At 30.9% G+C, this 25,022-nt stretch overlaps 2 protein-coding genes and 2 long non-coding RNA genes across 16 annotated transcripts; 2 read left to right on the top strand and 2 right to left on the bottom strand.

Annotated features, from left to right (window-relative positions):
* Window positions 1-12,717: 12,717 nt before the first annotated feature.
* LOC142549120 (uncharacterized) lies at window positions 12,718-18,678 on the top strand. Of its 13 annotated transcripts, none has more exons than XR_012821070.1 (6): window positions 12,718-12,968; window positions 14,824-15,036; window positions 15,166-15,266; window positions 16,036-16,207; window positions 17,462-17,573; window positions 17,670-18,678. XR_012821070.1 is itself a non-coding variant. In XM_075657905.1 (6 exons), the coding sequence occupies exons 2-5, from the start codon at window positions 14,860-14,862 to the stop codon at window positions 16,177-16,179; spliced, it is 411 nt and encodes a 136-aa protein (XP_075514020.1). In that variant the 5' UTR covers window positions 12,718-12,968; window positions 14,824-14,859; the 3' UTR covers window positions 16,180-16,207; window positions 17,462-18,676. The 13 variants fall into 13 exon arrangements, 8 of the variants coding, with proteins under 8 accessions (XP_075514020.1, XP_075514018.1, XP_075514014.1 ...); XR_012821069.1 differs by having other exon boundaries at window positions 17,681-18,677; XR_012821067.1 differs by having other exon boundaries at window positions 17,235-17,573; window positions 17,681-18,675.
* On the bottom strand, window positions 12,975-15,659 carry LOC142549121 (uncharacterized). The gene is made up of 3 exons (XR_012821071.1): window positions 15,342-15,659; window positions 15,114-15,302; window positions 12,975-14,604 (listed from the first exon to the last, which is right to left on the bottom strand). It is a non-coding gene; the product is annotated as an uncharacterized LOC142549121 (long non-coding RNA).
* Window positions 18,679-19,714: 1,036 nt separating the features above from the next.
* Window positions 19,715-22,160, top strand: LOC142549118 (F-box/kelch-repeat protein At1g51550-like). The gene is made up of 2 exons (XM_075657896.1): window positions 19,715-20,197; window positions 20,702-22,160. Exons 1-2 carry the CDS (start codon window positions 19,777-19,779, stop codon window positions 21,652-21,654), a joined length of 1,374 nt encoding a protein of 457 aa, XP_075514011.1. The 5' UTR covers window positions 19,715-19,776; the 3' UTR covers window positions 21,655-22,160.
* LOC142549119 (uncharacterized) lies at window positions 21,975-22,715 on the bottom strand. The gene is made up of 2 exons (XR_012821065.1): window positions 22,561-22,715; window positions 21,975-22,348 (listed from the first exon to the last, which is right to left on the bottom strand). It is a non-coding gene; the product is annotated as an uncharacterized LOC142549119 (long non-coding RNA).
* Between the last annotated feature and the right edge of the window lie 2,307 nt (window positions 22,716-25,022).

Here is a 25,022-nt window from a genome sequence, read left to right as displayed (position 1 = left end):
ATGGGATAAAATTGTAGAAACTTATGCCTCAGATATAGGTTTTGGAGGAATCTTAAAGCAGAAAGATGCTCAAACAAAACAAGAATTTCTTATTTGTTTTTATTCTGGCAAATGGAATAATGCTCAGAAAAATTATTCCACAGTAGCAAAAAAAAATTTAGCTATTCTTAGATGTATTTTAAAATTTCGAGATGATTTATATAATCAAAAGTTTATTATAAAAACTGATTGCAAATCTGCAAAATTTATGTTTAATAAATATTTTAAACATGATGTGTCTAAACAAATGTTTGCAAGATGGCAGGCTCATTTAGCTCCCTTTGATTTTGTAATCATTTATAAAAAAGGTGAAGATAATCACTTACCTGATTTCTTAACTCGAGAATATTTATCTTAATGTTTTTACTTACAGATATGAGCTCTCGAGGTAGAGGAGATTCCTCTTATAGAGAAAGAGGTGGTAGGGAAAACCCCCTTATATTATTGCCCAGCATGGTAAACAAAGGCTAATAGCCCAGAACTTATCCAGTTCATCAGCCAGTAATACTGAGCAAAATAATGAGTTATACAATGAGTTTCGAGAATTTTTGAAACAAAAGCAGAGAAGTAATACAGATTCTCAAATTTCAGCATCATATGCTAATATTATAAAAGAAGATGATACTGATTATGCTCTATATACAGAGACAAAACATCGTGAATTAATTCTTCTTATAGAAGAAAAAGATACTCAATGGGAGAAAACTCCATGGACTATAATGGAAAGATATTTAACCAGTTCATATAAGCAAAGAAGATTTTATGAAAATCTTCTGTTATCTTCAAAATGTGTTGATATAACTCACTTTTTCAGTAATACTCAACAAAAAGTAAGTTATAACTTATCAAAGTTCATTATCAAAAAGATAATATCTATTGAAGAATGTGGTATATCTCCATTGGTTGAAAAAGAATTTTATTCTGAAAGTCATAAAATGAGTTTTAAATTCAATTTTTGGGATTATATTGAAAGTTTTAATAAAACACTATTTTATAAAAATGAAAAAAAGAAACATAAATGGTTTCTAAAGATTTGTGAAAATGTTTTTCATCATCCTATTCCAAATTGATTTTTAATATAGTGGAAAATATTTGGTCCATCTGCAAAGATTTTGCCAGAGGTTTTTATAAAACCCATGAATACTTGGTTAAATGTTTTCCCAAGTATTAAAAAATCATTTTCTGAACATTGGATAGATGGCAAGACTTTATGTCTATTCTTCATGGAATTTGAAATTCCTTGGATCTGGAAATGACAACCAGAATTTGGATACGCTGATGAAGGAATCCATTGCATATGGCGAGTCAGTTCCACTAAATTTTGGGACAAATTATTACGAGATGATCCAGAAACTGGTAAACCCTATGGTTATGACACTCTTCATCAAATGGAGGAGAAAATTTCATTATATCAGAAAGAATTTCATAATCAACAAGAAAAGGAAAAGCCTCTGTGAGTCCATTCAAGATTCTCACTCAGAAATATTCTGAGATCTATTCAAAAGAAAAGATGATTGTGGTTTATATTGAAGAAATAAAAAAGGATCTTTTTCAGAATATTGGATGTTCTGATTCAAAGTCAGATAAATTTATGGCGTCTGAATCATGCGAGAATCAATTCATACATCTAATGCAAATGTAGGATGCACAGGATCCAGAGGATGATATTCCTCAATTATCTCAAATAGATGATATCTTTGAAAATTTGAAAAAATCTCTAAAGTACAATATCAAAGATGATTAAAAATTGTTGGAAGTGGAATCTCACTATTCAGAGTTGGTGGAATAACACATCATGGCATATCATGACAAATGTGGGTGGCATATCACTGTATACTTTTTGAATTCTGTAACCATGTTGCTTTTTGCTTTAATAAAGCATTTTACTATTTATATTTTGAGATGGAATCCGGGGTTTCATGTCCGGCTCTTCTATCTATTTATAGGTTATTTCTGTGCTCTTAAAAGGACACGGTCGAGTTTGCTCTCCTCTATTCTATCTTGTAAACAACCCTTCTGAAGTTTATCAGTAAAAGTTTGAAGTTCTGATAACAACTTTGTAAGTTCTTAATGTTTTTATTTTCTGTTTTTACTTACTGTTTAAAAATTTTATATTTTATAGAATAGCCTGAATGACAGGCTAAAGTATTCGTGCTAAATTATTACCTTACTATGACATGATCTATATTTATTTGTAACTTGGAATCAGATTGAGATAATAAAAGATTTATTTAAATTTTTGGAATTTAATGTAATATAAGAGTCTTTGGTTAGAACATAAGGTAAAAAGATGAACCAGGAAATGGTAAACACAAGGTTTGAGTTTAACGAAGAAAAATAAATTCATGTTGAAGCCCTTCAGCCTGCTTAGCCGAGAAATGACGTTTATGGGTGATTTTTATGAATTTATGATTCTATGGGATCTCAGTAAAATCCTCTGTTGTTTAATTTCTTTGGTATATCTTTTATAAATCCTTTTATGTTTTGTAAAAGTTCCAAATAAGAACCTTATATTCATTATTATTCTGGAATTTAAATTCTTCATTTTCTTAGCTCAGTATGAGTTGAAAATGGTATATAGACTGGAAACCAATAAACTTCATGTGTGCGAAAGCCACTTAGGAAAAATTTGGTAAAACAATGCCAAGGCTCGTCCTTATCAAATGAATTCTGAATATTTAGAATTATGCAGGAATGAAATTCATTCTTTATTAGAAAAAAGTTTAATAAAACATTCTCAATCTCCTTGGTCATGTACTGCTTTTTATGTTAATAAACATTCTGAGCAGGAAAGAGGAGTTCTTAGATTGGTAATAAATTATAAACCTCTTAATAAGGTTTTAAAATGGATTAGGCATCCTATTCCTAATAAAAAAATTTATTAGATAGAATGGTACATGCAATTATATTTTCAAAATTTGATTTAAAATCAGAATTTTGGCAGATTCAAATAAAAGAATCTAATAGATATAAAACTACTTTTAATGTTCCAAAAGGATATTATGCATGGACAGTAATGCCATTTGGCCTTAAAAATGCCCCTTCAGAATTTCAACAAATTATGAATGATATTTTTTATAATTATAGCAATTTCATAATTGTTTATATAGATGATATCTTAGTGTTTTCTAATGATATTGAAACACATTTTAAATATTTAGATATGTTTAAAAATATTGTTATTCAAAATGGTCTTGTTATATCAAAATCTAAAATGATTTTATTTCAAACTAATATTAGATTTCTTGATCATATGATTGAAAAATGGAAAATAATTCCTATACAAAGAAGTATAGAATTTGGTTCAAAATTTCCTGATATTATAACTGATAAAACTCAGTTATAAAGATTTTTAGGAAGTTTAAATTATATTTCTCCTTATATTAAAGATCTTACTAAGGATTCTGCTATCTTATATGATAGATTAAAGAAAAATCATTTACCATGGTCTGAAAAACATAATATAGCTGTTAAAAATATTAAAGAAAAGGTTAAAAATATCCATTGTCTTATGCTTGCTAATCCCCAATGGGATAAAATTGTAGAAACTTATGCCTCAGATATAGGTTTTGGAGGAATCTTAAAGCAGAAAGATGCTCAAACAAAACAAGAATTTCTTATTTGTTTTTATTCTGGCAAATGGAATAATGCTCAGAAAAATTATTCCACAGTAGCAAAAAAAATTTAGCTATTCTTAGATGTATTTTAAAATTTCGAGATGATTTATATAATCAAAAGTTTATTATAAAAACTGATTGCAAATCTGCAAAATTTATGTTTAATAAATATTTTAAACATGATGTGTCTAAACAAATGTTTGCAAGATGGCAGGCTCATTTAGCTCCCTTTGATTTTGTAATCATTTATAAAAAAGGTGAAGATAATCACTTACCTGATTTCTTAACTCGAGAATATTTATCTTAATGTTTTTACTTACAGATATGAGCTCTCGAGGTAGAGGAGATTCCTCTTATAGAGAAAGAGGTGGTAGGGAAAACCCCCTTATATTATTGCCCAGCATGGTAAACAAAGGCTAATAGCCCAGAACTTATCCAGTTCATCAGCCAGTAATACTGAGCAAAATAATGAGTTATACAATGAGTTTCGAGAATTTTTGAAACAAAAGCAGAGAAGTAATACAGATTCTCAAATTTCAGCATCATATGCTAATATTATAAAAGAAGATGATACTGATTATGCTCTATATACAGAGACAAAACATCGTGAATTAATTCTTCTTATAGAAGAAAAAGATACTCAATGGGAGAAAACTCCATGGACTATAATGGAAAGATATTTAACCAGTTCATATAAGCAAAGAAGATTTTATGAAAATCTTCTGTTATCTTCAAAATGTGTTGATATAACTCACTTTTTCAGTAATACTCAACAAAAAGTAAGTTATAACTTATCAAAGTTCATTATCAAAAAGATAATATCTATTGAAGAATGTGGTATATCTCCATTGGTTGAAAAAGAATTTTATTCTGAAAGTCATAAAATGAGTTTTAAATTCAATTTTTGGGATTATATTGAAAGTTTTAATAAAACACTATTTTATAAAAATGAAAAAAAGAAACATAAATGGTTTCTAAAGATTTGTGAAAATGTTTTTCATCATCCTATTCCAAATTGATTTTTAATATAGTGGAAAATATTTGGTCCATCTGCAAAGATTTTGCCAGAGGTTTTTATAAAACCCATGAATACTTGGTTAAATGTTTTCCCAAGTATTAAAAAATCATTTTCTGAACATTGGATAGATGGCAAGACTTTATGTCTATTCTTCATGGAATTTGAAATTCCTTGGATCTGGAAATGACAACCAGAATTTGGATACGCTGATGAAGGAATCCATTGCATATGGCGAGTCAGTTCCACTAAATTTTGGGACAAATTATTACGAGATGATCCAGAAACTGGTAAACCCTATGGTTATGACACTCTTCATCAAATGGAGGAGAAAATTTCATTATATCAGAAAGAATTTCATAATCAACAAGAAAAGGAAAAGCCTCTGTGAGTCCATTCAAGATTCTCACTCAGAAATATTCTGAGATCTATTCAAAAGAAAAGATGATTGTGGTTTATATTGAAGAAATAAAAAAGGATCTTTTTCAGAATATTGGATGTTCTGATTCAAAGTCAGATAAATTTATGGCGTCTGAATCATGCGAGAATCAATTCATACATCTAATGCAAATGTAGGATGCACAGGATCCAGAGGATGATATTCCTCAATTATCTCAAATAGATGATATCTTTGAAAATTTGAAAAAATCTCTAAAGTACAATATCAAAGATGATTAAAAATTGTTGGAAGTGGAATCTCACTATTCAGAGTTGGTGGAATAACACATCATGGCATATCATGACAAATGTGGGTGGCATATCACTGTATACTTTTTGAATTCTGTAACCATGTTGCTTTTTGCTTTAATAAAGCATTTTACTATTTATATTTTGAGATGGAATCCGGGGTTTCATGTCCGGCTCTTCTATCTATTTATAGGTTATTTCTGTGCTCTTAAAAGGACACGGTCGAGTTTGCTCTCCTCTATTCTATCTTGTAAACAACCCTTCTGAAGTTTATCAGTAAAAGTTTGAAGTTCTGATAACAACTTTGTAAGTTCTTAATGTTTTTATTTTCTGTTTTTACTTACTGTTTAAAAATTTTATATTTTATAGAATAGCCTGAATGACAGGCTAAAGTATTCGTGCTAAATTATTACCTTACTATGACATGATCTATATTTATTTGTAACTTGGAATCAGATTGAGATAATAAAAGATTTATTTAAATTTTTGGAATTTAATGTAATATAAGAGTCTTTGGTTAGAACATAAGGTAAAAAGATGAACCAGGAAATGGTAAACACAAGGTTTGAGTTTAACGAAGAAAAATAAATTCATGTTGAAGCCCTTCAGCCTGCTTAGCCGAGAAATGACGTTTATGGGTGATTTTTATGAATTTATGATTCTATGGGATCTCAGTAAAATCCTCTGTTGTTTAATTTCTTTGGTATATCTTTTATAAATCCTTTTATGTTTTGTAAAAGTTCCAAATAAGAACCTTATATTCATTATTATTCTGGAATTTAAATTCTTCATTTTCTTAGCTCAGTATGAGTTGAAAATGGTATATAGACTGGAAACCAATAAACTTCATGTGTGCGAAAGCCACTTAGGAAAAATTTGGTAAAACAATGCCAAGGCTCGTCCTTATCAAATGAATTCTGAATATTTAGAATTATGCAGGAATGAAATTCATTCTTTATTAGAAAAAAGTTTAATAAAACATTCTCAATCTCCTTGGTCATGTACTGCTTTTTATGTTAATAAACATTCTGAGCAGGAAAGAGGAGTTCTTAGATTGGTAATAAATTATAAACCTCTTAATAAGGTTTTAAAATGGATTAGGCATCCTATTCCTAATAAAAAAATTTATTAGATAGAATGGTACATGCAATTATATTTTCAAAATTTGATTTAAAATCAGAATTTTGGCAGATTCAAATAAAAGAATCTAATAGATATAAAACTACTTTTAATGTTCCAAAAGGATATTATGCATGGACAGTAATGCCATTTGGCCTTAAAAATGCCCCTTCAGAATTTCAACAAATTATGAATGATATTTTTTATAATTATAGCAATTTCATAATTGTTTATATAGATGATATCTTAGTGTTTTCTAATGATATTGAAACACATTTTAAATATTTAGATATGTTTAAAAATATTGTTATTCAAAATGGTCTTGTTATATCAAAATCTAAAATGATTTTATTTCAAACTAATATTAGATTTCTTGATCATATGATTGAAAAATGGAAAATAATTCCTATACAAAGAAGTATAGAATTTGGTTCAAAATTTCCTGATATTATAACTGATAAAACTCAGTTATAAAGATTTTTAGGAAGTTTAAATTATATTTCTCCTTATATTAAAGATCTTACTAAGGATTCTGCTATCTTATATGATAGATTAAAGAAAAATCATTTACCATGGTCTGAAAAACATAATATAGCTGTTAAAAATATTAAAGAAAAGGTTAAAAATATCCATTGTCTTATGCTTGCTAATCCCCAATGGGATAAAATTGTAGAAACTTATGCCTCAGATATAGGTTTTGGAGGAATCTTAAAGCAGAAAGATGCTCAAACAAAACAAGAATTTCTTATTTGTTTTTATTCTGGCAAATGGAATAATGCTCAGAAAAATTATTCCACAGTAGCAAAAAAAAATTTAGCTATTCTTAGATGTATTTTAAAATTTCGAGATGATTTATATAATCAAAAGTTTATTATAAAAACTGATTGCAAATCTGCAAAATTTATGTTTAATAAATATTTTAAACATGATGTGTCTAAACAAATGTTTGCAAGATGGCAGGCTCATTTAGCTCCCTTTGATTTTGTAATCATTTATAAAAAAGGACACGGTCGAGTTTGCTCTCCTCTATTCTTTCTTGTAAACAACCCTTCTGAAGTTTATCAATAAAAGTTTGAAGTTCTGATAACAATTTTGTAAGTTTTTACTGTTTTTATTTTCTGTTTTTACTTACTGTTTAAAAATTTTATATTTTATAGATTAGCCTGAATGACAGGCTAAAGTATTCGTGCTAAATTATTACCTTACTATGACATGATCTATATTTATTTGTAACTTGGAATCAGATTGAGATAATAAATGATTTATTTAAATTTTTGGAATTTAATATAATATAAGAGTCTTTGGTTAGAACATAAGGTAACAAGATGAACCAGGAAATGGAAAACACAAGGTTTGATTTTAACCAAGAAAAATAAATTCATGTTGAAGCCCTTTAGCCTGATTAGCCGAGAAATGGCGTTTAAGGTGTTTATGAGTGATTTTTATGAATTTATGAGTCTATAGGATCTCAGTAAAATACTCTGTTGTTTAATTTCTTTTGTATATCTTTTATAAATCCTTTTATGTTTTGTAAAAGTTCCAAATGAAAATCTTATATTCATTATTATTCTGGAATTTAAATTCTTCATTTTCTTAGCTCAGTATGAGTTGAAAATGGTATATAGGCTGGAAATCAATAAACTTCATGTGTGCGAAAGCCATTAAGGAAAAATTTGATAAAACAATGCCACGTATCAGATTCACTTTGATTCAAAGCCTCAGATGGTATTAGAGCCATGGAAATAGTCTGGTTAATAATTTAGCATTTTTATTCAAATGAATATTTTTGGTTTGAAAGAAACTGTTCAAAACAGTTTAAATGAAGAATATGATTTACCTGAAAATTTAGATTTATTGAATAAATGGACTATTCCTAAGATAGAATCTAAAATGATTTATAAGTTGGGAACTTTTGAAAAAATTGGTTTTAAACAAGTAGTTAAAACTACAGAATCATCAGTACCTCTTCATAACGATGAAATGGTTATTAGATTGTTAAAAAATAAAGATATTTTACCTTATAGAAAAAATTATAGATTTATTCATATAGGTTTAATTCAAATTGCTTTTAGACCTTTAACTTTAGAAGGTTTACAAGAAAGCTTTAGAGCAGCTTTAAGAGATGGTAGAAATTTGAATTGGAAACAATCCCTTATGGGAATAATTCAATCTAGTCTGGCACATGGTCCAGTATATTTTGATATTTATCCTAATTTATCTTTATCTTTGTCTGATATAAATATATTAGATTTTTTAACATTAAATGTTAAAACTCATGGATATAATTATACTCCTTGTACAGAAGTTATATGTATCTGTTATCGTATTTATTATAAACCATTATTTACACTAAATCCTATGTGTAAAAGAATAGATAAAAAATTAAATGAAACTATTCTTATAGAAACCAATTTTAATAGATCTAATATTACAACCCGTAGATCTATAAAATGGGAAGAAATTGAATTTCCAGAAAACTGGATAATTGAACAAGCTGTTCCTAGAAATTCTATAATAAATAAGGATTTACAACAAGTTATTCAAAATAATGAAGGATCTGTTCAAATACAGTTCAATAATGAACAAAGAAAATTATACCATCTTCTATCTATGCTAGATCAAGATCTAGTCATTCTTTTATTTCACCTTTAGATTATATGGTGGATGTTCCTCAAATTTCAAGAGTTTCTACTTCTCAGATAAGAGAAGATGTAGAGTCTTCTGTACAAGATACAGAAGATGAATTAATCATTAATCAAAACAATATTGTTCATAAAAGTAACTTTCAAAAAGTTAGAGAAACTGATACAGTTTCAGAAATGAATTTTAGTATTTAATGGATAGTAAACTAAAAATTGATTTTACTAAAGGATCTCTTGCTAGAGCAAAAATCAATGCAGAATTTTATTTACCCAAATGAGAATCTTTCAGATATTGGTACTTTAAAAGTTTCTTGAGGAATAGTTTGAATATATTATTTCGGAATTTATAAATATTGTGAAAATCAGAATAAATTAATACATTTTGTTCCTTGGTTTTTTAAAACATTTATCATAGATTATATTTCTATTCTTGAAAAAAATTATAAAATTTCTTTTGGACAGATTCAAAAATCTATTTATCCTCCTCAACAATCTTTTATTATAGAAAAAAATAATAAAATTTTAAATTTTACTGCTTTTTCAAAATTATTTGAAAATGATATGTTACAAATAACTGTTAAACATATTAATCAGATAATTGAAAAACAAAATTATACAAATTTATATCTTACAATAATAGGAGAAGAAATAGTTTTTCTTAAGGATCGTATTAATAAAATAATTTTGGCTATTAATCAAATTAAACCAGATGTACATATACAGTCTAAAGATGAAACTAATATTGTTTCTATTGCTACTTCTTCTATTCAATCCTCTTCAGATATAAACGATTTTAAATTTAAATCTTCTGTTTCTGATATAGAAAAATTATTAGAAGAAAAATCTAAAAATCTTAATTTAAATACTCTTAATGAAGAGTTTGATAATAATAACAATCATTCTGATAAAGAAATTAATAAAATCAAATGGGCAGATAGACCTACCCAAAACAAATATTATTATAATAGACCTACTCCTATGGATGTTCTTATTGAAGAACAAAAATATATATTTGCTAATAGTTATAATGGGAAAAGTATATATAAATGAAATATTGATGGTATTAGTGATAAGCAAATTTATAATACTGCTCACAGAATGCTTATGTATAGTACTGTGTGTAAAACTTCAGGCAATAGTGATAAAAATATTGCTAAAATTATTATATCAGGATTTACTGGCCAACTTAAAGGTTGATGAGATAATTATTTAAATCAATCTCAAAAAGACGATATTATAAATTCAATAAAAATTGAGAATAATATTCAATCAGAAAATGTAGTATATTCATTAATAATGACAATGATTGAACACTTTACTGGTAGATTCACCGATGATAGTGAAAAAATTCGTACTTTATTAAGTAATCTAAAGTCTAAAAACACTTACTGATTTTAGATGGTATGAAGATACCTTTTTATCTCGAATTTATGAGATACCAGATTGTAATAATAGTTTTTGAAAAGCCAAATTTATTGATGGTTTACCTTTTCTATTTGCTGAAATAATTAAAAAAGTTTTAAGAAAAGATGAAATTAATATTTCATATGATAATTATACTTATGGAAAATTAATTATTACTTGTATTAAAGAGGGTTTAGCTCTTTGTAATGAATTAAAATTAAATAATCAAATTAAAAGACATAATTTACTTGAGAAAAAATAATTAGGTAAATTTTGTGATCAATTTGGTATGGACTTACCTAATAAAGGTAAGAAAAAAATTAAAGAAAAAGATGAAAAACTTTATAGAAAGAAAAGACATTTGTCTGAAAGACAAAGAGATAAAAAGAAGAAAAGAAAAAAAATCCGTAATTCACGGAAAGAAGAAAAATATAAAAACAAATTAATAATTTGTAGAAAATGTAAAAAGCCAGGACATTATGCTAATCAATGTTGGGTTAAAAACAAAATTAATAATTTAGATATAGATGAAAATCTAAAAAATCCTAATTCTGACATTGAAACTGAGAATTCTTCAGAATCTTATATTTCAGATTTAGAAGAATATAATAACTCTTTAAAAGGAAAATCTTGTTATATAGAAGATAATAAAGATAAAAATGATGATTTTTATAAACTCATGTATCAATTTAATTATTTAAATATTAATGTGTTAACTAACAATAATATTCTAGAATTCCTTAAAATGATTAAGGATCCAGTATTAAAATCTACAATTATAGATCAAATGGAAAATACTGCTTCAACTAGCAATAATAATAACATTCTTGTTAAACAAGAACAAGCTTATTCTATGAAAAAAGTAAAAAAATTTTTACAACAAAAATATAGTAAACAAAATCCAGTTATTATACAGGATTTAGTTAAAGAAATAGAAAATTTTGAAGAACAAGTAAAAATTTTACAACATAATAATACCAGTTTAAATTATCGTATTTCAATTATTGAAACTAACAATTCAGTTAATAATTCTGAAAGTTTTGATAATTTTCAGGATATTTCATTTCCTGATCCAAATCAAAAACATTTATCTGTTTTAAGCATTATTATATCTCAAAAATGGTACACTAATATTACTTTATTAATTGAGAATTCTTATAAGAAAAATTTCATTGCTATGATTGATAGTGATGCAGATTTAAATGTTATACAGGAAGGATTAATTCCTACGAAATATTTTCATAAAACTACTCATTCTCTTTCTCATGTAGGAGGAAAACCATTAGAAATAAATTATAAATTACCTAAAATATATATTTGCAAAGATAAAAACTGTATTCAAACCAGTTTTTTATTAGCAAAAGATATTTCTAACCAACTTATACTTGGTCTTCCTTTTATTTATCAAATATATCCTTTAACTTATGTTGATGAAACATCTATTATAGGAACTTTTCAAGGTAATCCTATTTCCTTTAAGTTTATAACCAAACCTGTTCATAGAATTCTTAATGAATTACAAGAAAAAATTGATAGGAAAACATTTGAAATAAATTCCTTAAAAGAACAAGTTAAAATATTAACTATAGATGATAAATTAAAAAGTCCTAAATTACAAGAAAAAATTAAAATTATTTATAATAAATTTTCATTAGAAATATGTAATGATCTCCCAAATGCTTTTTGGAATCGTAAAAATTATATTATCTCTCTTCCATATGAAGAAAGTTTTGATGAAAAGAATATTCCTACCAATGCTCGTCCTTGTCAAATGAATTCTGAATATTTAAAATTTATTTTTTATTCTTACAACAATTAGAATTTATATATATATATATATAAATATATATATATATTGAGTGTTTGAATTTGTATCGATAAGGAGGTCATTTTTATCTATTGACAATTGAAAATAGAGCTCATAATCCACATTTTTATAGATATGTAGATATAGATATATAGATAAAAAAATGTTACAATTTTTTATTCAAAAAATAAAAATATTATTGTGATGCTCATGCATTTAATGAGTTAAAAAAACAATTATATCAATTAAATGAATAAACAATACATTTACTTTTATAAATTCAATATCCTAAATTTAACCTAAATTTTATAATATTTTTGCACCAAGTATCATATAATTGATACGGACGATATATAAACAATATATTATATTTGGGCAATGCACACACTTTGATTAAAAGATCACAGCTTCCCAGTTTCTCAGACGCCACTCCCAATCAATCCCCTCAAAACCAATTCTCTCTTGTTGAAATTCAGTTTAAGCTGCTCCAGATGCAAGACTTCGCGAATTTCGGCGCTGGATAGCAAATTATCGGAGGATGGCAGCACCGGAGAGGACAGTCGGTTGGATAATAACAATAATAAATTAATAATGTAGCGTTCAGTTTAGTCTCGGAAGAACAAAATTTTCCCTGCGAGGTACGTAGCTTCTCTTTATCCTTCGTTCGCATTGTATGAATTCAAGCTGATATAGTCATTTCTTGATGATTCGTTTTATGTTTCCCCTCTTTTTTTGCTCTGTCCTAATCAAAATTCGAGCTTTTATCACCTCTAGGTATCTTGTACTGAGCTTTGATTTTGAATTTATCACGAACTTTCCTGTTTCTTTTCCCTTAGAACAGAGAAGTGATAGCGATTAATTTTTCTTCTGATTTATTTTCACTTTAATGATTGTAACTTGTTCGATGTAGCAACATCCATTGTTCCAAACCTGTAAAGCTTGTTGATAACCTTGTTCAAACATCCGAAAAAAATTGAAAAGTGGGGAGCGTAAACTGCGTTCTATTGATACAAGTACGTTAGATGTATAATATTTCAGAATCAATAACTTCAACAAAGGTGTCATCGTTGGAAAAAAAGATAATTTTCCTCCAATAGCCGTAACTATTACTGTTCAAAAGACATACTTTTACAAGAAAGCATGGAAGCCGGAAAACCACAAACAACAACCACAAACAACATTAAAGAGTTCTCGAAACACGGGTTGATTCTACTTGTAGTTGTATACAAATTGTAGCTCTTGAAATCTCCACCAACGGGAGCATATTTCAGCAGGACAGTCTTATTGTAGGCACCGTCTTTTGAGAGACGCAGCAAAATCTTGGGATGGAGCTCTTTTTTTCTGGTCTCTGCGTTTCCTTTTCTGTTAGACCCTCCTTTACTTCAAACTAACAAAAGAAAAGCACTAACATGAAATATGTTCTATAAGTTTGATGATTAATTTGGAATTGTTGGAGCTTGGAAAATTTATTCACTAGGATACCCTGGAGTGTGGAAACCCCCAAGTCATTGTTAGTAAATGAAAGGCCTCAAGAAACAATTCTTTTTACACTTATTTATGATTTGTTAAGGCTGAACTATGGAAGTTGAAACCCTTAATGTGGATTACAATTTGGCTTTTATGGTAGAGGATTAGTCAGAGGGTTCAAGACTTGTGTCTTCCACTATCTTCAAGTTTTGTCTCACCTTTTGTCGTAACTTCACTCTCTTCGAATTCCTCTCATGAGGAGTAGTAGCTCGCTCTTATCTTTCTTATACCATTTATGATCTCATTACTCCTTTTCTTCACTTGATGAGAATTTAGTTCCCCTTGCTGTTGGGAAGAACAAGAGTCTAGATTTTAATTTTTCAAATGCTCTAGTAACTCCATTAATTTGGAAAATGAAATGATTAATTCCCAACTTCAAGTTCTTTTTAACCTCTCAAGAGACTGAGAATGGGAAAGATCCAATCCTTACACCAACATTGCTCCAATCTCAATTTGCCTCCATAGTTCACTTGAATACTTATGGCTTATGATTATGATAATGACAGTGATACATTTGTTTTTCAGTCAAATGAAGGCATTACGAGGAAAATGGATTGAAAGGAGACATAAACGAATACATAATGATAGTGAAATATTAATTAACTTTATTGGAAGCTTCAAATGAAAATATCTATCTAAATGTAACTACAGGCACAACCTTTAAGTTTATTAATTTGAAAATGCTGAATAAGTAAGATTAAGTTCTAAAGAAAGAGCGGGAGTAAATGATCGGGGGTGCACATCCCACTTTCCCGAAGCTCGGAACTGTTCGGAAGATAGATATCTAATTTTTCTCATGTTGGAGTTTGGAAGAATTCTTATTCTTGGCTCCTGCGGACTAGTTATTGTCATTGTACTTGATGAGTCACGATAGGAATATTTAGTTGTTATTGTATATAGTACATATTTGGATATTTCAAATCGCTTTTTCAGCTTTATTGTGATGTCATCTCTCGTATCCTGAAGGGTAATTCAGATCTTAGACCAAGTAACCAAAAGGAGATGGATTCAGTTTTAAATTTGTCGACACCACCTCTTGTGATCTTATATGGAATCTCAACTGGTGGAGGGACAAGAGCTGGGCTTTTTAGAACGCCAATATCTGGTGGAGTGCAGAGTGCAACTTCTGCTCATGGCTTACGTAGGCCGGCCTTAGCGGTTCAAAATTTAATGGAACAGGTAAAACTTTTAATTTGCTGATATATTTTGTGCAGTCATAGTGATATACCTATGCTGGTCCAATCTTATACAAAAACTGCCTCTGATGAGTTGTTCCTCTATTATATTGCTTCGTTGAAATGAGAGAAGGCTAGGTTTGCTCATCTGCGTACTGTTATGTCTCAGATGCACCACCGTCTGGAAGGCTATCCATTTGGTTCCCTTGTAGATTTTGCAGCAGACACTATTGGGTGTAAGTATCATAAAGTTTTTGTTCTTATGTCCACCTCCAGAACGCATCATAAAGTTTTTGTTCTTATGTCCACCTCCGGAACGCCTTGTTTGTTTTTTGTTGTGTCATGTTTATCTTTAGTTTGAATACAATTTTGATCCATTTTTGTTTATTGCGATATTTCTTGGAATCTGGAAAGTTATTATTCGTGAACATGTGTAAATTGGCCGGCCTCAAAATGTTCTCTTTTATTATTGACAAAGTAAATGTTTAGATTTGTTATTTGAATGACAGAAGAGATGCATTGGTTCATGAACTGAATGTAAGGATTTAGAAAAACACAATTGAGAGAGCAGAAAAAAATTGATGTACCAGATGCAGCTTTTGATACTAGTAATTGGGCTTTTTTTTGGTGCAGAAGCCACTCCCGATTCTTCGTTTCAGGGGTCATTAAGATCTCCCTATCAAGCTCTTAAAAATAATGGCCTGATTGAGTCATTGAGAATGCCTCATTTCTGTAGTATGACATGCTATGAAGGGTTGCCTTGAGGAAACAAAGACATGATTTTGCCAAGCATTGAATGATCCAGAGTCTGAAAACTACTCAATATTTACCTCTAGTTTGCTGGACACATTCTACTTGATAGGCTTAAAATAATAAGAATTCTTTTGAGATTGGAGTGGTTGTTTGACTTATCTTTTGCAGATCCAATATTTTCATTTTCACCATTGGCTATACATACAAGGAATTTGTTAGCTGATCCAAGGTGCACACACTTGTGGTACAGGTGGCTGGTTCGTTTTGCGATTTTTTTAGCTGTCATCACCAAAAATATTGCAATGTATTTTGTATGTGGCTTTGACAAAGATGAGAATTCACTAGATTCTTGGGTGGAGTGGCTTGTCAATGCACGTGTAACAATCTTTGGTGATGTATGCCCACTCCCGAAAGACCAGCAGGTAATTTTCTTCTTCATCTGATTTCATGACATTAGTAAATGTTTCACTTGATATGCTATATATATGGTAATGACATGCTTTGGAATTCTCACATGTGTGTTGCTAGTAATTAGAATGACATGTGCCCGTGTCACTACTCTTTAGAGTTATTGGTCATCTCGCCACATATATGGAAGAAATTCTCATCTGAATTTTAGGCCTTCTTTAACGATCGATACTTGTTGGCGTTCATTTAGAAACTGTATATGTAAATATGAATACTAATGCTGATTCCTGAATGTTCCATACATATTAATGGAGTTACTGTATACATGTAAAGACCCGAAATCTTGCAACGGGAAGACCTGTATATGTCATAGGAAATTTCAGTTTATTTTGGCACAACGTTTTCGAGTTCCATGCAGTCATAATCTTGGAAATTTGAATAATCATTTTTCCCCTCATTATTGACCATTTTTTCTTAATGAGTTTCATGATCTTACGCTGCGACGCAGACCTCATAGTACCATTTGTATATTCAATGATTTTATCTATGCAGCTTGCATGTGTGTGCATATAAAGTATAATGTCATAATCGAATAAAATCGTAAAATATTATTAAAATAAAGGTTGTTTTACATCAGAGTCAATAAAGCTGGGCCACAAGTTGGCTTGCCGGGCACCTACTCTAACATAATCTTCACTAGTCCTCACTAAAAAAGAAAAATATGCTTCCATTTTCTTCCTATTTTTGAATAAACAATTGTTAAATCGTGATATATCTTCCAAATTAATTCATGGGGTGGATTAACCAAATCCTCTTTTTGGCTCTTTGCTACGTGAAGTGCTGCTTCAACCAAATAAGTGATTTGAATAATTGTGATAGTTGCATAACTCGGATTACTGCCTTTATATGTGTGTATCATGGGCATGAAACTTGTTTGATCGTGTTGAGGTATTTTGGTGTATTGTTTGTATTTTGGCTGGGAATAGTGATGTTGGGTTGTTCACCTTCGATCACAATTCCTTGCTCAGACTTTCTATACAGGTGGCCCTATTTGCTACATTTACTTGTAACATAGGACTGGAGTTCAAGCTCGATGCTCCTCTTTATGTATTTTTTATGTTTATTTGTGAACAAGCCCGAATCAATGGTGATTTTTTAAAAAAAAAGAAAGAGGAAAAAAAGAATAGTAAAAGGAAAAGCTAATGCAATCGCATACTGTTGAGATGAATAGCCTTAAGATTTTGATTTGCTTTATAACCTATTAGCAGTGATATATATTTCATTCGAGGCTTTGAAACTGTTGCTTCGGTTGATGTTAAAGAATATGAAGCCCTTCAACCCGATAGGATTGTAGCTGATGGAGGCGAACAAAATCTAAAGGTTTATCACGGAAATTTCATTCCATGTTTTTAACAGAGAGTTGTCTTGATCAAAGTGATGTTTTATGGCTCCACTTTCTTTTGGTAACATTTATAGTACTCCTGTAGGAATTAAATGCATTATTTTGAAAGCCTCTGAAAGTAGTTTTGTCTAAAGAAGCTGAGGTAGATTATGCTGCTCTCATATCAATAGACAGCCGGAGCGTCGGATATTCGTGTGCGCCAAGGCGCCCAGGTTACCTATCGAGTGTCCTGTTATATAGAAGATGTTGTTTTGCTTGTATTATGTTTTTTAATTGGTTTTTATAACGTCTTTCATAGTTTAACATTAAGAGAAATTCATTTGAATGAGGGCAGGTGGTTGAAACACTAGAGGAAGCTAAATCAGTGCTTTGGAAGCTAATAAATAGAGTTGGTAATTTTTAGATGAGTATGTCTCTTGTGAGACGGTCTCACGAATCTTTATCTGTGAGATGGGTCAATTCTACCGATATTCACAATAAGAAGTAATACTCTTATCATAAAAAAGTAATGTTTTTTCATTGATAACCCAAATAAGAGATCCGTCTTACAAAATAGGACCCGTGAGATCGTTTCACACAATTTTTTGTCTTTTTAGAAATGACTTTTTTTTTTTTTTTATAAATACGAAAGTATGCATTTGTAGATTATATCGTCGTCGTCATCATCATCTCACGAAGAATGCTAAGAGGATCATCTTGTATTTTCTGTGTTGATATTTTTATTGTTATATTTATCTCTAATAATAATAATAATATGCATTTTTGAAAGACAAGTGCATTATTAGTAATTTGTCTGGGCTCCATGATGTAGAGTGTGCGAGCGAGGTGGAAACTCCTACACAAATGCCAACTCATGACAGGATTGTGTATGATGTACTTTGTGTTTTTAATTAACGTATTCGTTTTTATGTAAAGGAAATAAATCCAAATGTCTGAAAATACCTGGAGACTTCGATTATGTTTTTACGCAATTCTTCAAATTTAAGATAAGAGGATCAACCATCTCCTCGTGAATATAGAATTCTGTTTATTAAAATCAATTCATGTGGTTCAACTGTTATGGAAATTTTTGGGAAATATCAATCGATTCTGTTGGGAGAGGTTCACGTGTAATTTAAAAGATATTCACAGAAGTTTTTGTGAGACAATTTCAATTTTGTGAGATGGATTTATTATTTGAGTTGTTCATAAAAAAATATTATTTTTATGCTAAAAGAATTATTTATTATTGTAAATATGATCCGTCGTCACAAAAGAATTCTCAAGAAATATTTGATGCTTAAACTGATATAACATGTGTTTAATCCTAAAAAAATAACAATAATCTTTCTTTTCCTATGTTTATCAAAATTCCCAACCATGTAGGTTCTTCTATCTATCAAATCAGCTCCCACATCACTTGAAAGCAAATACGGATTAATTACACTTCTCATTTATTAATATTGTTATTGATTTAGTATGATTGGTTTTAAAAAGCTAATCCGGGCATTGAATCTGGTTGTCCTCGTATGTTTTTCTAACATTATATTTTGTTATTTTCCTAGATAAATATGTCGATTTTTTTTTTCCTAAATACATCAAACTCTTACAAAATGAAGTTGGTATGGATTTTTTTTCTATTGAAGTTATATAAAAAAAAATGATAAAATAAAATTTTGAATATAGATAATTAACGGTTATTCATTATTATCACTAGTATACCGACACACGTGTTGTGTACTTGTACAATATTTTTTTATAATTTATTTGATTTATATTTAAATGAAAATTAAAATATAATTATAAGAAATAGTAATGAACTACGAAATAGTAATGAACTATATTGATATATAAATTTAAAATATAAATAAAAAAAGAAAGAAAAAAAAAAGATCTAAATAAGAATTAAACCTACAACTTATTAATACTCAGAATATAAAGATTTTATCCGCTGAACTACATCTGACTTACATTAAAATATTAAAACTTTATTAATATATATAATTATTAAAATAGACCATGACACGAAAAATTAGTTATTCTAAGTATCTCAAATTTAATAATAAAGTATTGATAGTATGGATGAGCTAAAACATATACATTCCATGGCATATTAGTAAATTAGCACAAGAAGATACGGAAAGAGTGAATAAATGAAGATAGGAACAGGAAATTTCACATCCTTTTCTCGTACAGAGAAGAATGAAAAAGAAGCGAAAGGAGGGAGTATTATTCAATCATCATCAACAGATGGCGGATGCATCGGTATCTTCATCTCCAATAGCAAGATTATCCCAAGACCAGCTGTTTTCGATCTTGCTCCTCTTACCCATACAATCAATTCTCTGCTTCGCCGCCACATGCAAAAGGTTGAATCTTTTGGCATACTCAGATGCTCTGTGGGAGTTTGTATATAGGAGGGACTGGGGACATCCACCAGCGGACGCGGCCAAGCTTCCATGGAAGAATATGTACCGGCAGGTTTACCAGTTGGACACTGTGAATTGCCACAGTCTCTTGTTGGGCAACGATGATGAGTGGCCGTGCCCAAGACCCAGAGCTTCCCATTCTCTGAATTTGGTGTCCGGATGCTTTGTTCTGTTCGGTGGGGGATGTGAGGGAGGTTAACCTTACCCAATCATTCTTTCTACTTGCTTTTTCCCATGAGGGTTCTTGTTAAATTAATTCATCCTAGTAACGTTGTTTGCATATGTATTGCAGATGGAATTGATATTCCCCACCCCTAATACTTGTATATCATGGTCAGCAGAAAAAAAAGCAAAAACTTCATTCATCTTGATAACTTGAATTTGTTACTCTGCTTACATAAAAGAGGAGCTTCTAGTTTGAAATGTATTATTGAGCTATTATTCAACATTTGACCCAAGAACCATCTACCATAGTGGTAGAAAAACATCATCGTACTCTATATTTGCAGTATTTTCGTTTCTCAATGTCTTTATCTTTATGAAATAAAGATAAAGATCGAGTCCATTGGATAATTTCATTCTATTAATTGTTGCAGATGCCGGGAAACTGACCAAATACTGGTTATTTCAATCAATTTGATTGCTGAATTTCTTTCATTTCTTGTTTGTCATTGCTGCTCTCTGTTTTGATGGTTCAGGAAGGCACCTCGAAGACACATGGACGGCTTATGCAGGAGTTGATGAGTTGAAGAGGAGAAGAATAAAATGGCAAAAGACAAGTTCGGGCATTCCTGAGGGGAGGTTTGGGCACTCGTGTGTTGTAGTTGGCAATTATCTTGTCTTGTTTGGAGGGATCAATCAACATGGTGTCCGCCAAAATGACACATGGGTTGGCCAGGTCACAGTTGAAGAAAAACTTGGTAATGTTAAATTATCTTGGCGGCTTCTTGATGTGAGTTGTTCGAGTACACCGCCACCATCACCGAGGGGTGCTCATGCTGGTTGCTGTATTGATAATAAAAGGATGCTTATCCATGGAGGCATCGGGCCATCTGGTGTGAGATTATGTGACACATGGGTTCTGGATCTCACAGAAGATGTCTGTTTTGGGACGTGGAGAGAAATTTTGTCTCAACCATGTCCTCCATCTCGGTCGGGACACACATTAACTCATATTGATGACGCAAAGAATATATTATTTGGAGGGAGGGGATCGGGTTATGAAGTTCTTAATGATGTATGGCTCTTTGATTCTTCAGACGGTAGATGGATTCAATTAGTATTTGATTTATGTAACAGCGTGCCTATGCCAATGCCCCGAGTGGGGCACTCTGCCAACCTTATAATAGGACATAGAATTCTTATTTACGGAGGTGAAGATTCAAATAGGCATAGGAAAGATGACTTTTGGGTTTTAGACATCGAGTCGATGACAACGAAGCAGCAGCAGCATAGAAAAACATGGAGAAGGCTTGAATTCAAGGGGGGCCACAAACCCAAGTGTAGGTCATTTCATGGTGCTTGTGTTGATAATTCAGGGTGTTATTTGTATGTGCATGGTGGAATGGTTGATGGGTCAGTTGAGCCTGCTGGTTCATCAGGCTTAAGGTTCGATGGAGAATTTTTCTTGGTGGAGCTTATACTGCACTAGTCTCCGTGATTTCGCATGTATAGAAGAAATAGGCTGGTGAGGTCACGGTATTGCTTTCCATGCAAGGAATCAGCTGTTTAAAACGCAAAACTGCTCAGAAGAAAACTAATCAATGGGGAATGTTATGTAAATATTGAGGTGCATGTATATGCCAGTGTGTACTTGTTGGGCTTCCAATCTCCCTTGGAGTTACAAAATAGGAGTAATATGGTATGCCATTTAAACTGCTTTGTGATCATATGAAGATGCATTCAAATGCCGAATTTAGTTGTCGGTCTTCTTTTACCCTTTTCAGAATGCTTTTAGAGACCCGGATGGCATATGGTACGAGCAAGATGTGTAGAATTGTATATAACATAGCAAGCATATGGATACTCTTGCCTCATGTCGTTATTCGACAGGGTCTGGACTTGTCTTTCCATTACATAGGACTTCTAAAACAATAAATAAAATAAAAACAAGTGTACCTACCACTACTTGTACAACTAATGATATTGTGGCACCCATTGCAACCACAAAATTAATTCTCTCACAATATCAGCTTCGTTCTCCACATCTCACCTATTACCTTTCGTGGCGCTGGATCCTCAGGCCCTCTCTCTCGTTGCCCAGATGTGAAATACAGCATTCCATTACAAAATCCAACTAGAGTGGTTTTGACTCGAAAAGGGAGCTTTCCAACCACCGACCATTTCTGTTACAATGATTCAAAGTAAATGAATCTGTTACAAGGATATGAAAACTAGTTCCGAGTATAAGACCAGAAACATTACTTGTTGCATCATTGTAGATATGCCCATCAATCAAGAGTAATTTGCATCTATGCTAGATATGCCCATGAATCAAGAATAAACAAGAATGAGGAATCAGTGATGACAAAGTGGTTAGAAGGTGTGGAGAAGATACCAACGTATCAAACTGAAACTGAAATATTTCGCCAATCAGCGTCATCTTTTTGGTGACAGGATACTTTTCCGTTAGTGGTACCTCTAACAATAACAATCGAATTATTAACAATCGGCCAAGCAAATTCAATATGAGAATCGGGTTTCGGCATTGGAGGTAGCACTTTCCACTACATATCATCATCTATCATGTAGACTTATTTTCCCTTGCATTATAACATTGCCAATCCTGTTTTCTTTTCTTTTCTTTTCTTTTTTTTTCCCCCTTGGGGATTTCACATTTTCAGGTGGAACGGGTGGACTGAACTTTCTCACTGGGGACAACACATTATAAGGAATTTTTCACTACTGAATGAAACATGGGTTGAGCATCTTTCAAATTATAATCCAAAAATGGCCATTTTGCGAAGAGTCCGCAAACTCTAGAGAATAGACACAGAAGAAAACGAAAGACATCAAAATTCTAGCGCTTTTAAGTTTTAACACCATATTTTTTAGAAATAGGCCTGCATCTAGTAGGGCAGTTAAGATTTTTTTAAAAAATCATATTGAAATAAGCAATTGTATCAGATCTATCCCCGTTCATGCAACCATCTGCTTGTTCATAAAAACATGAAGTTAGATTACCTCATTACGGTAATTTCGAATACATGGAGCCCATCTCATACTACATCGCTTAAAACCATTTAGATGAATCGACATCAGTTAATGCTTCTTTAAAGTTTCTTGGATGACGTCCAGGAATGGCTCATCTTGGCCTTCTTCAAGAAGCATGCTCATCCTCTTATATGGCCTTGAGACCCTTTCAGATCTCCCAGGAGCTTGTGTTTCTTTAAAGACTGTTAGGGTGTGGGTTCTACTATTTCAGAAGTGGGTGATTCCCGAATCTCTTCGAGTTCTGTCATCCCCCTTTTCTATTCAATAGAAGCTCCTTCTCTAATAAGGTAGCATTCCTTGAAACAAATATATTTGTTTCATTTGGATCGTAGAAGTAATATCCAATAGAATTATTTGAATATATATTCCACAAAGTAGCACAGATTGACTCTACTATTTAATCTGTCTCCCACTGCCTGCTTCACATAAGCAGGACATCCCCATATTCTCAAGAAAGTTTATTCAGGTGGCTTTCCTATCCATATCTCATATGGAGTTTTGTCAACTGCCTTTGTATGGACTTGGTTCAACACTTTGCCGTTATTTTAAGTGCGAATCTCGGAAGGTATGGTGGTAATTTAGTGAATCTCATAATAGATCGAATCATGTTCATCAATGTTTGATTAACACGTTCTGACACACCATTTAACTGGAGTTTGGTAGGGGGATTTCATTGTGAAAGAATCTCATTCTTTTTAAGGTAGTCTTGATTAACACGTTCTGACACATGGCATCTCCCATTACTTGTGCATCCTTCTTTGTGAAATATGTCCTAGCCTAGCGTGCCACAAATGTGCTTGATTTAGAATATCTCGTTTTATTTTGTTTGTTTTTCAAATCGTGTTTACTTGGACATTCACTTATCATTGCAAAAATATTTTTGGCCCAGATAATTTCCTATGTTATTTTTCTTGCATTGAAACAAACATGTTCTGAATTATCGAGCTTTGTGGGCTCTTTAAGTTTCTTTTGGAGCTTACCTCTTATTGGGCTTGTTTTTCTTGCAAGGAGCAGAACGTTTCATTCCCTTATCTTATGGACCATTTTCATCCCTAATGAGAAGCCCACTAAGAAAACAATATTTTCCTTCTTTATGGCAGCTTTGTAAGTTGTAAGCATGTGACTAGCTTTTCAAGGGTAGCCTCTCTCTTATTAATGTTGAAATTCACCACGAACTAGTCAAATGATTAAAAGATTGACAACAAGATGATGTCATCATGTAACTCGTTGGAAATCATCAATTATAGTCCTACCACCTTCTTAATAAGCCCAATCGTATGTAAACAATGATCATAGGCCGGAGCTCCATCTTGCATGCGTGTAGTCATGAACTCCTTCAAATTATTGTGTATCATTATACGAGTTTCAACACCATACAACTCTTGCATGTGCATTCAAATGTCAACAACATTATTTATTTCCTCAAACTGTCTCTATAGTTTATTTGACATAGAAGCAGACATATTACACTTTAACTTATATACTATAGTCCAACTATCTTGCATGCCTCGCCAGTTCAAAAAGACTGACATTAGTGTGTATGTCATTTTCTTCAAATTCAGAACAAATTTTCTTAGCCAATCATGATAGTTGCAATCATTCAAAAAAATTAATGAAAAATAAATTATGTCTGGTTAGCTTGTTTTAATAGTAGAAATATATTACTTGACCAAATCGTAAATATATTAAATATGAAGCAGATAATCATTGTCGACTATTTTAAATATTTTATAAGACGTAAAATATGAACTTTTGTTTTTACGAATCCCACTATTTTGACATTTTCACCATCCTTTGATAAAAACG

Source organism: Primulina tabacum, chromosome 6 (genome assembly GCF_025594145.1).
Source record: "Primulina tabacum isolate GXHZ01 chromosome 6, ASM2559414v2, whole genome shotgun sequence".
In the NCBI taxonomy this organism is placed as follows: domain Eukaryota; kingdom Viridiplantae; phylum Streptophyta; class Magnoliopsida; order Lamiales; family Gesneriaceae; genus Primulina; species Primulina tabacum.
Note: the sequence above shows the minus strand (reverse complement) of the source record. Positions and strands in the feature narration are given on the sequence as shown.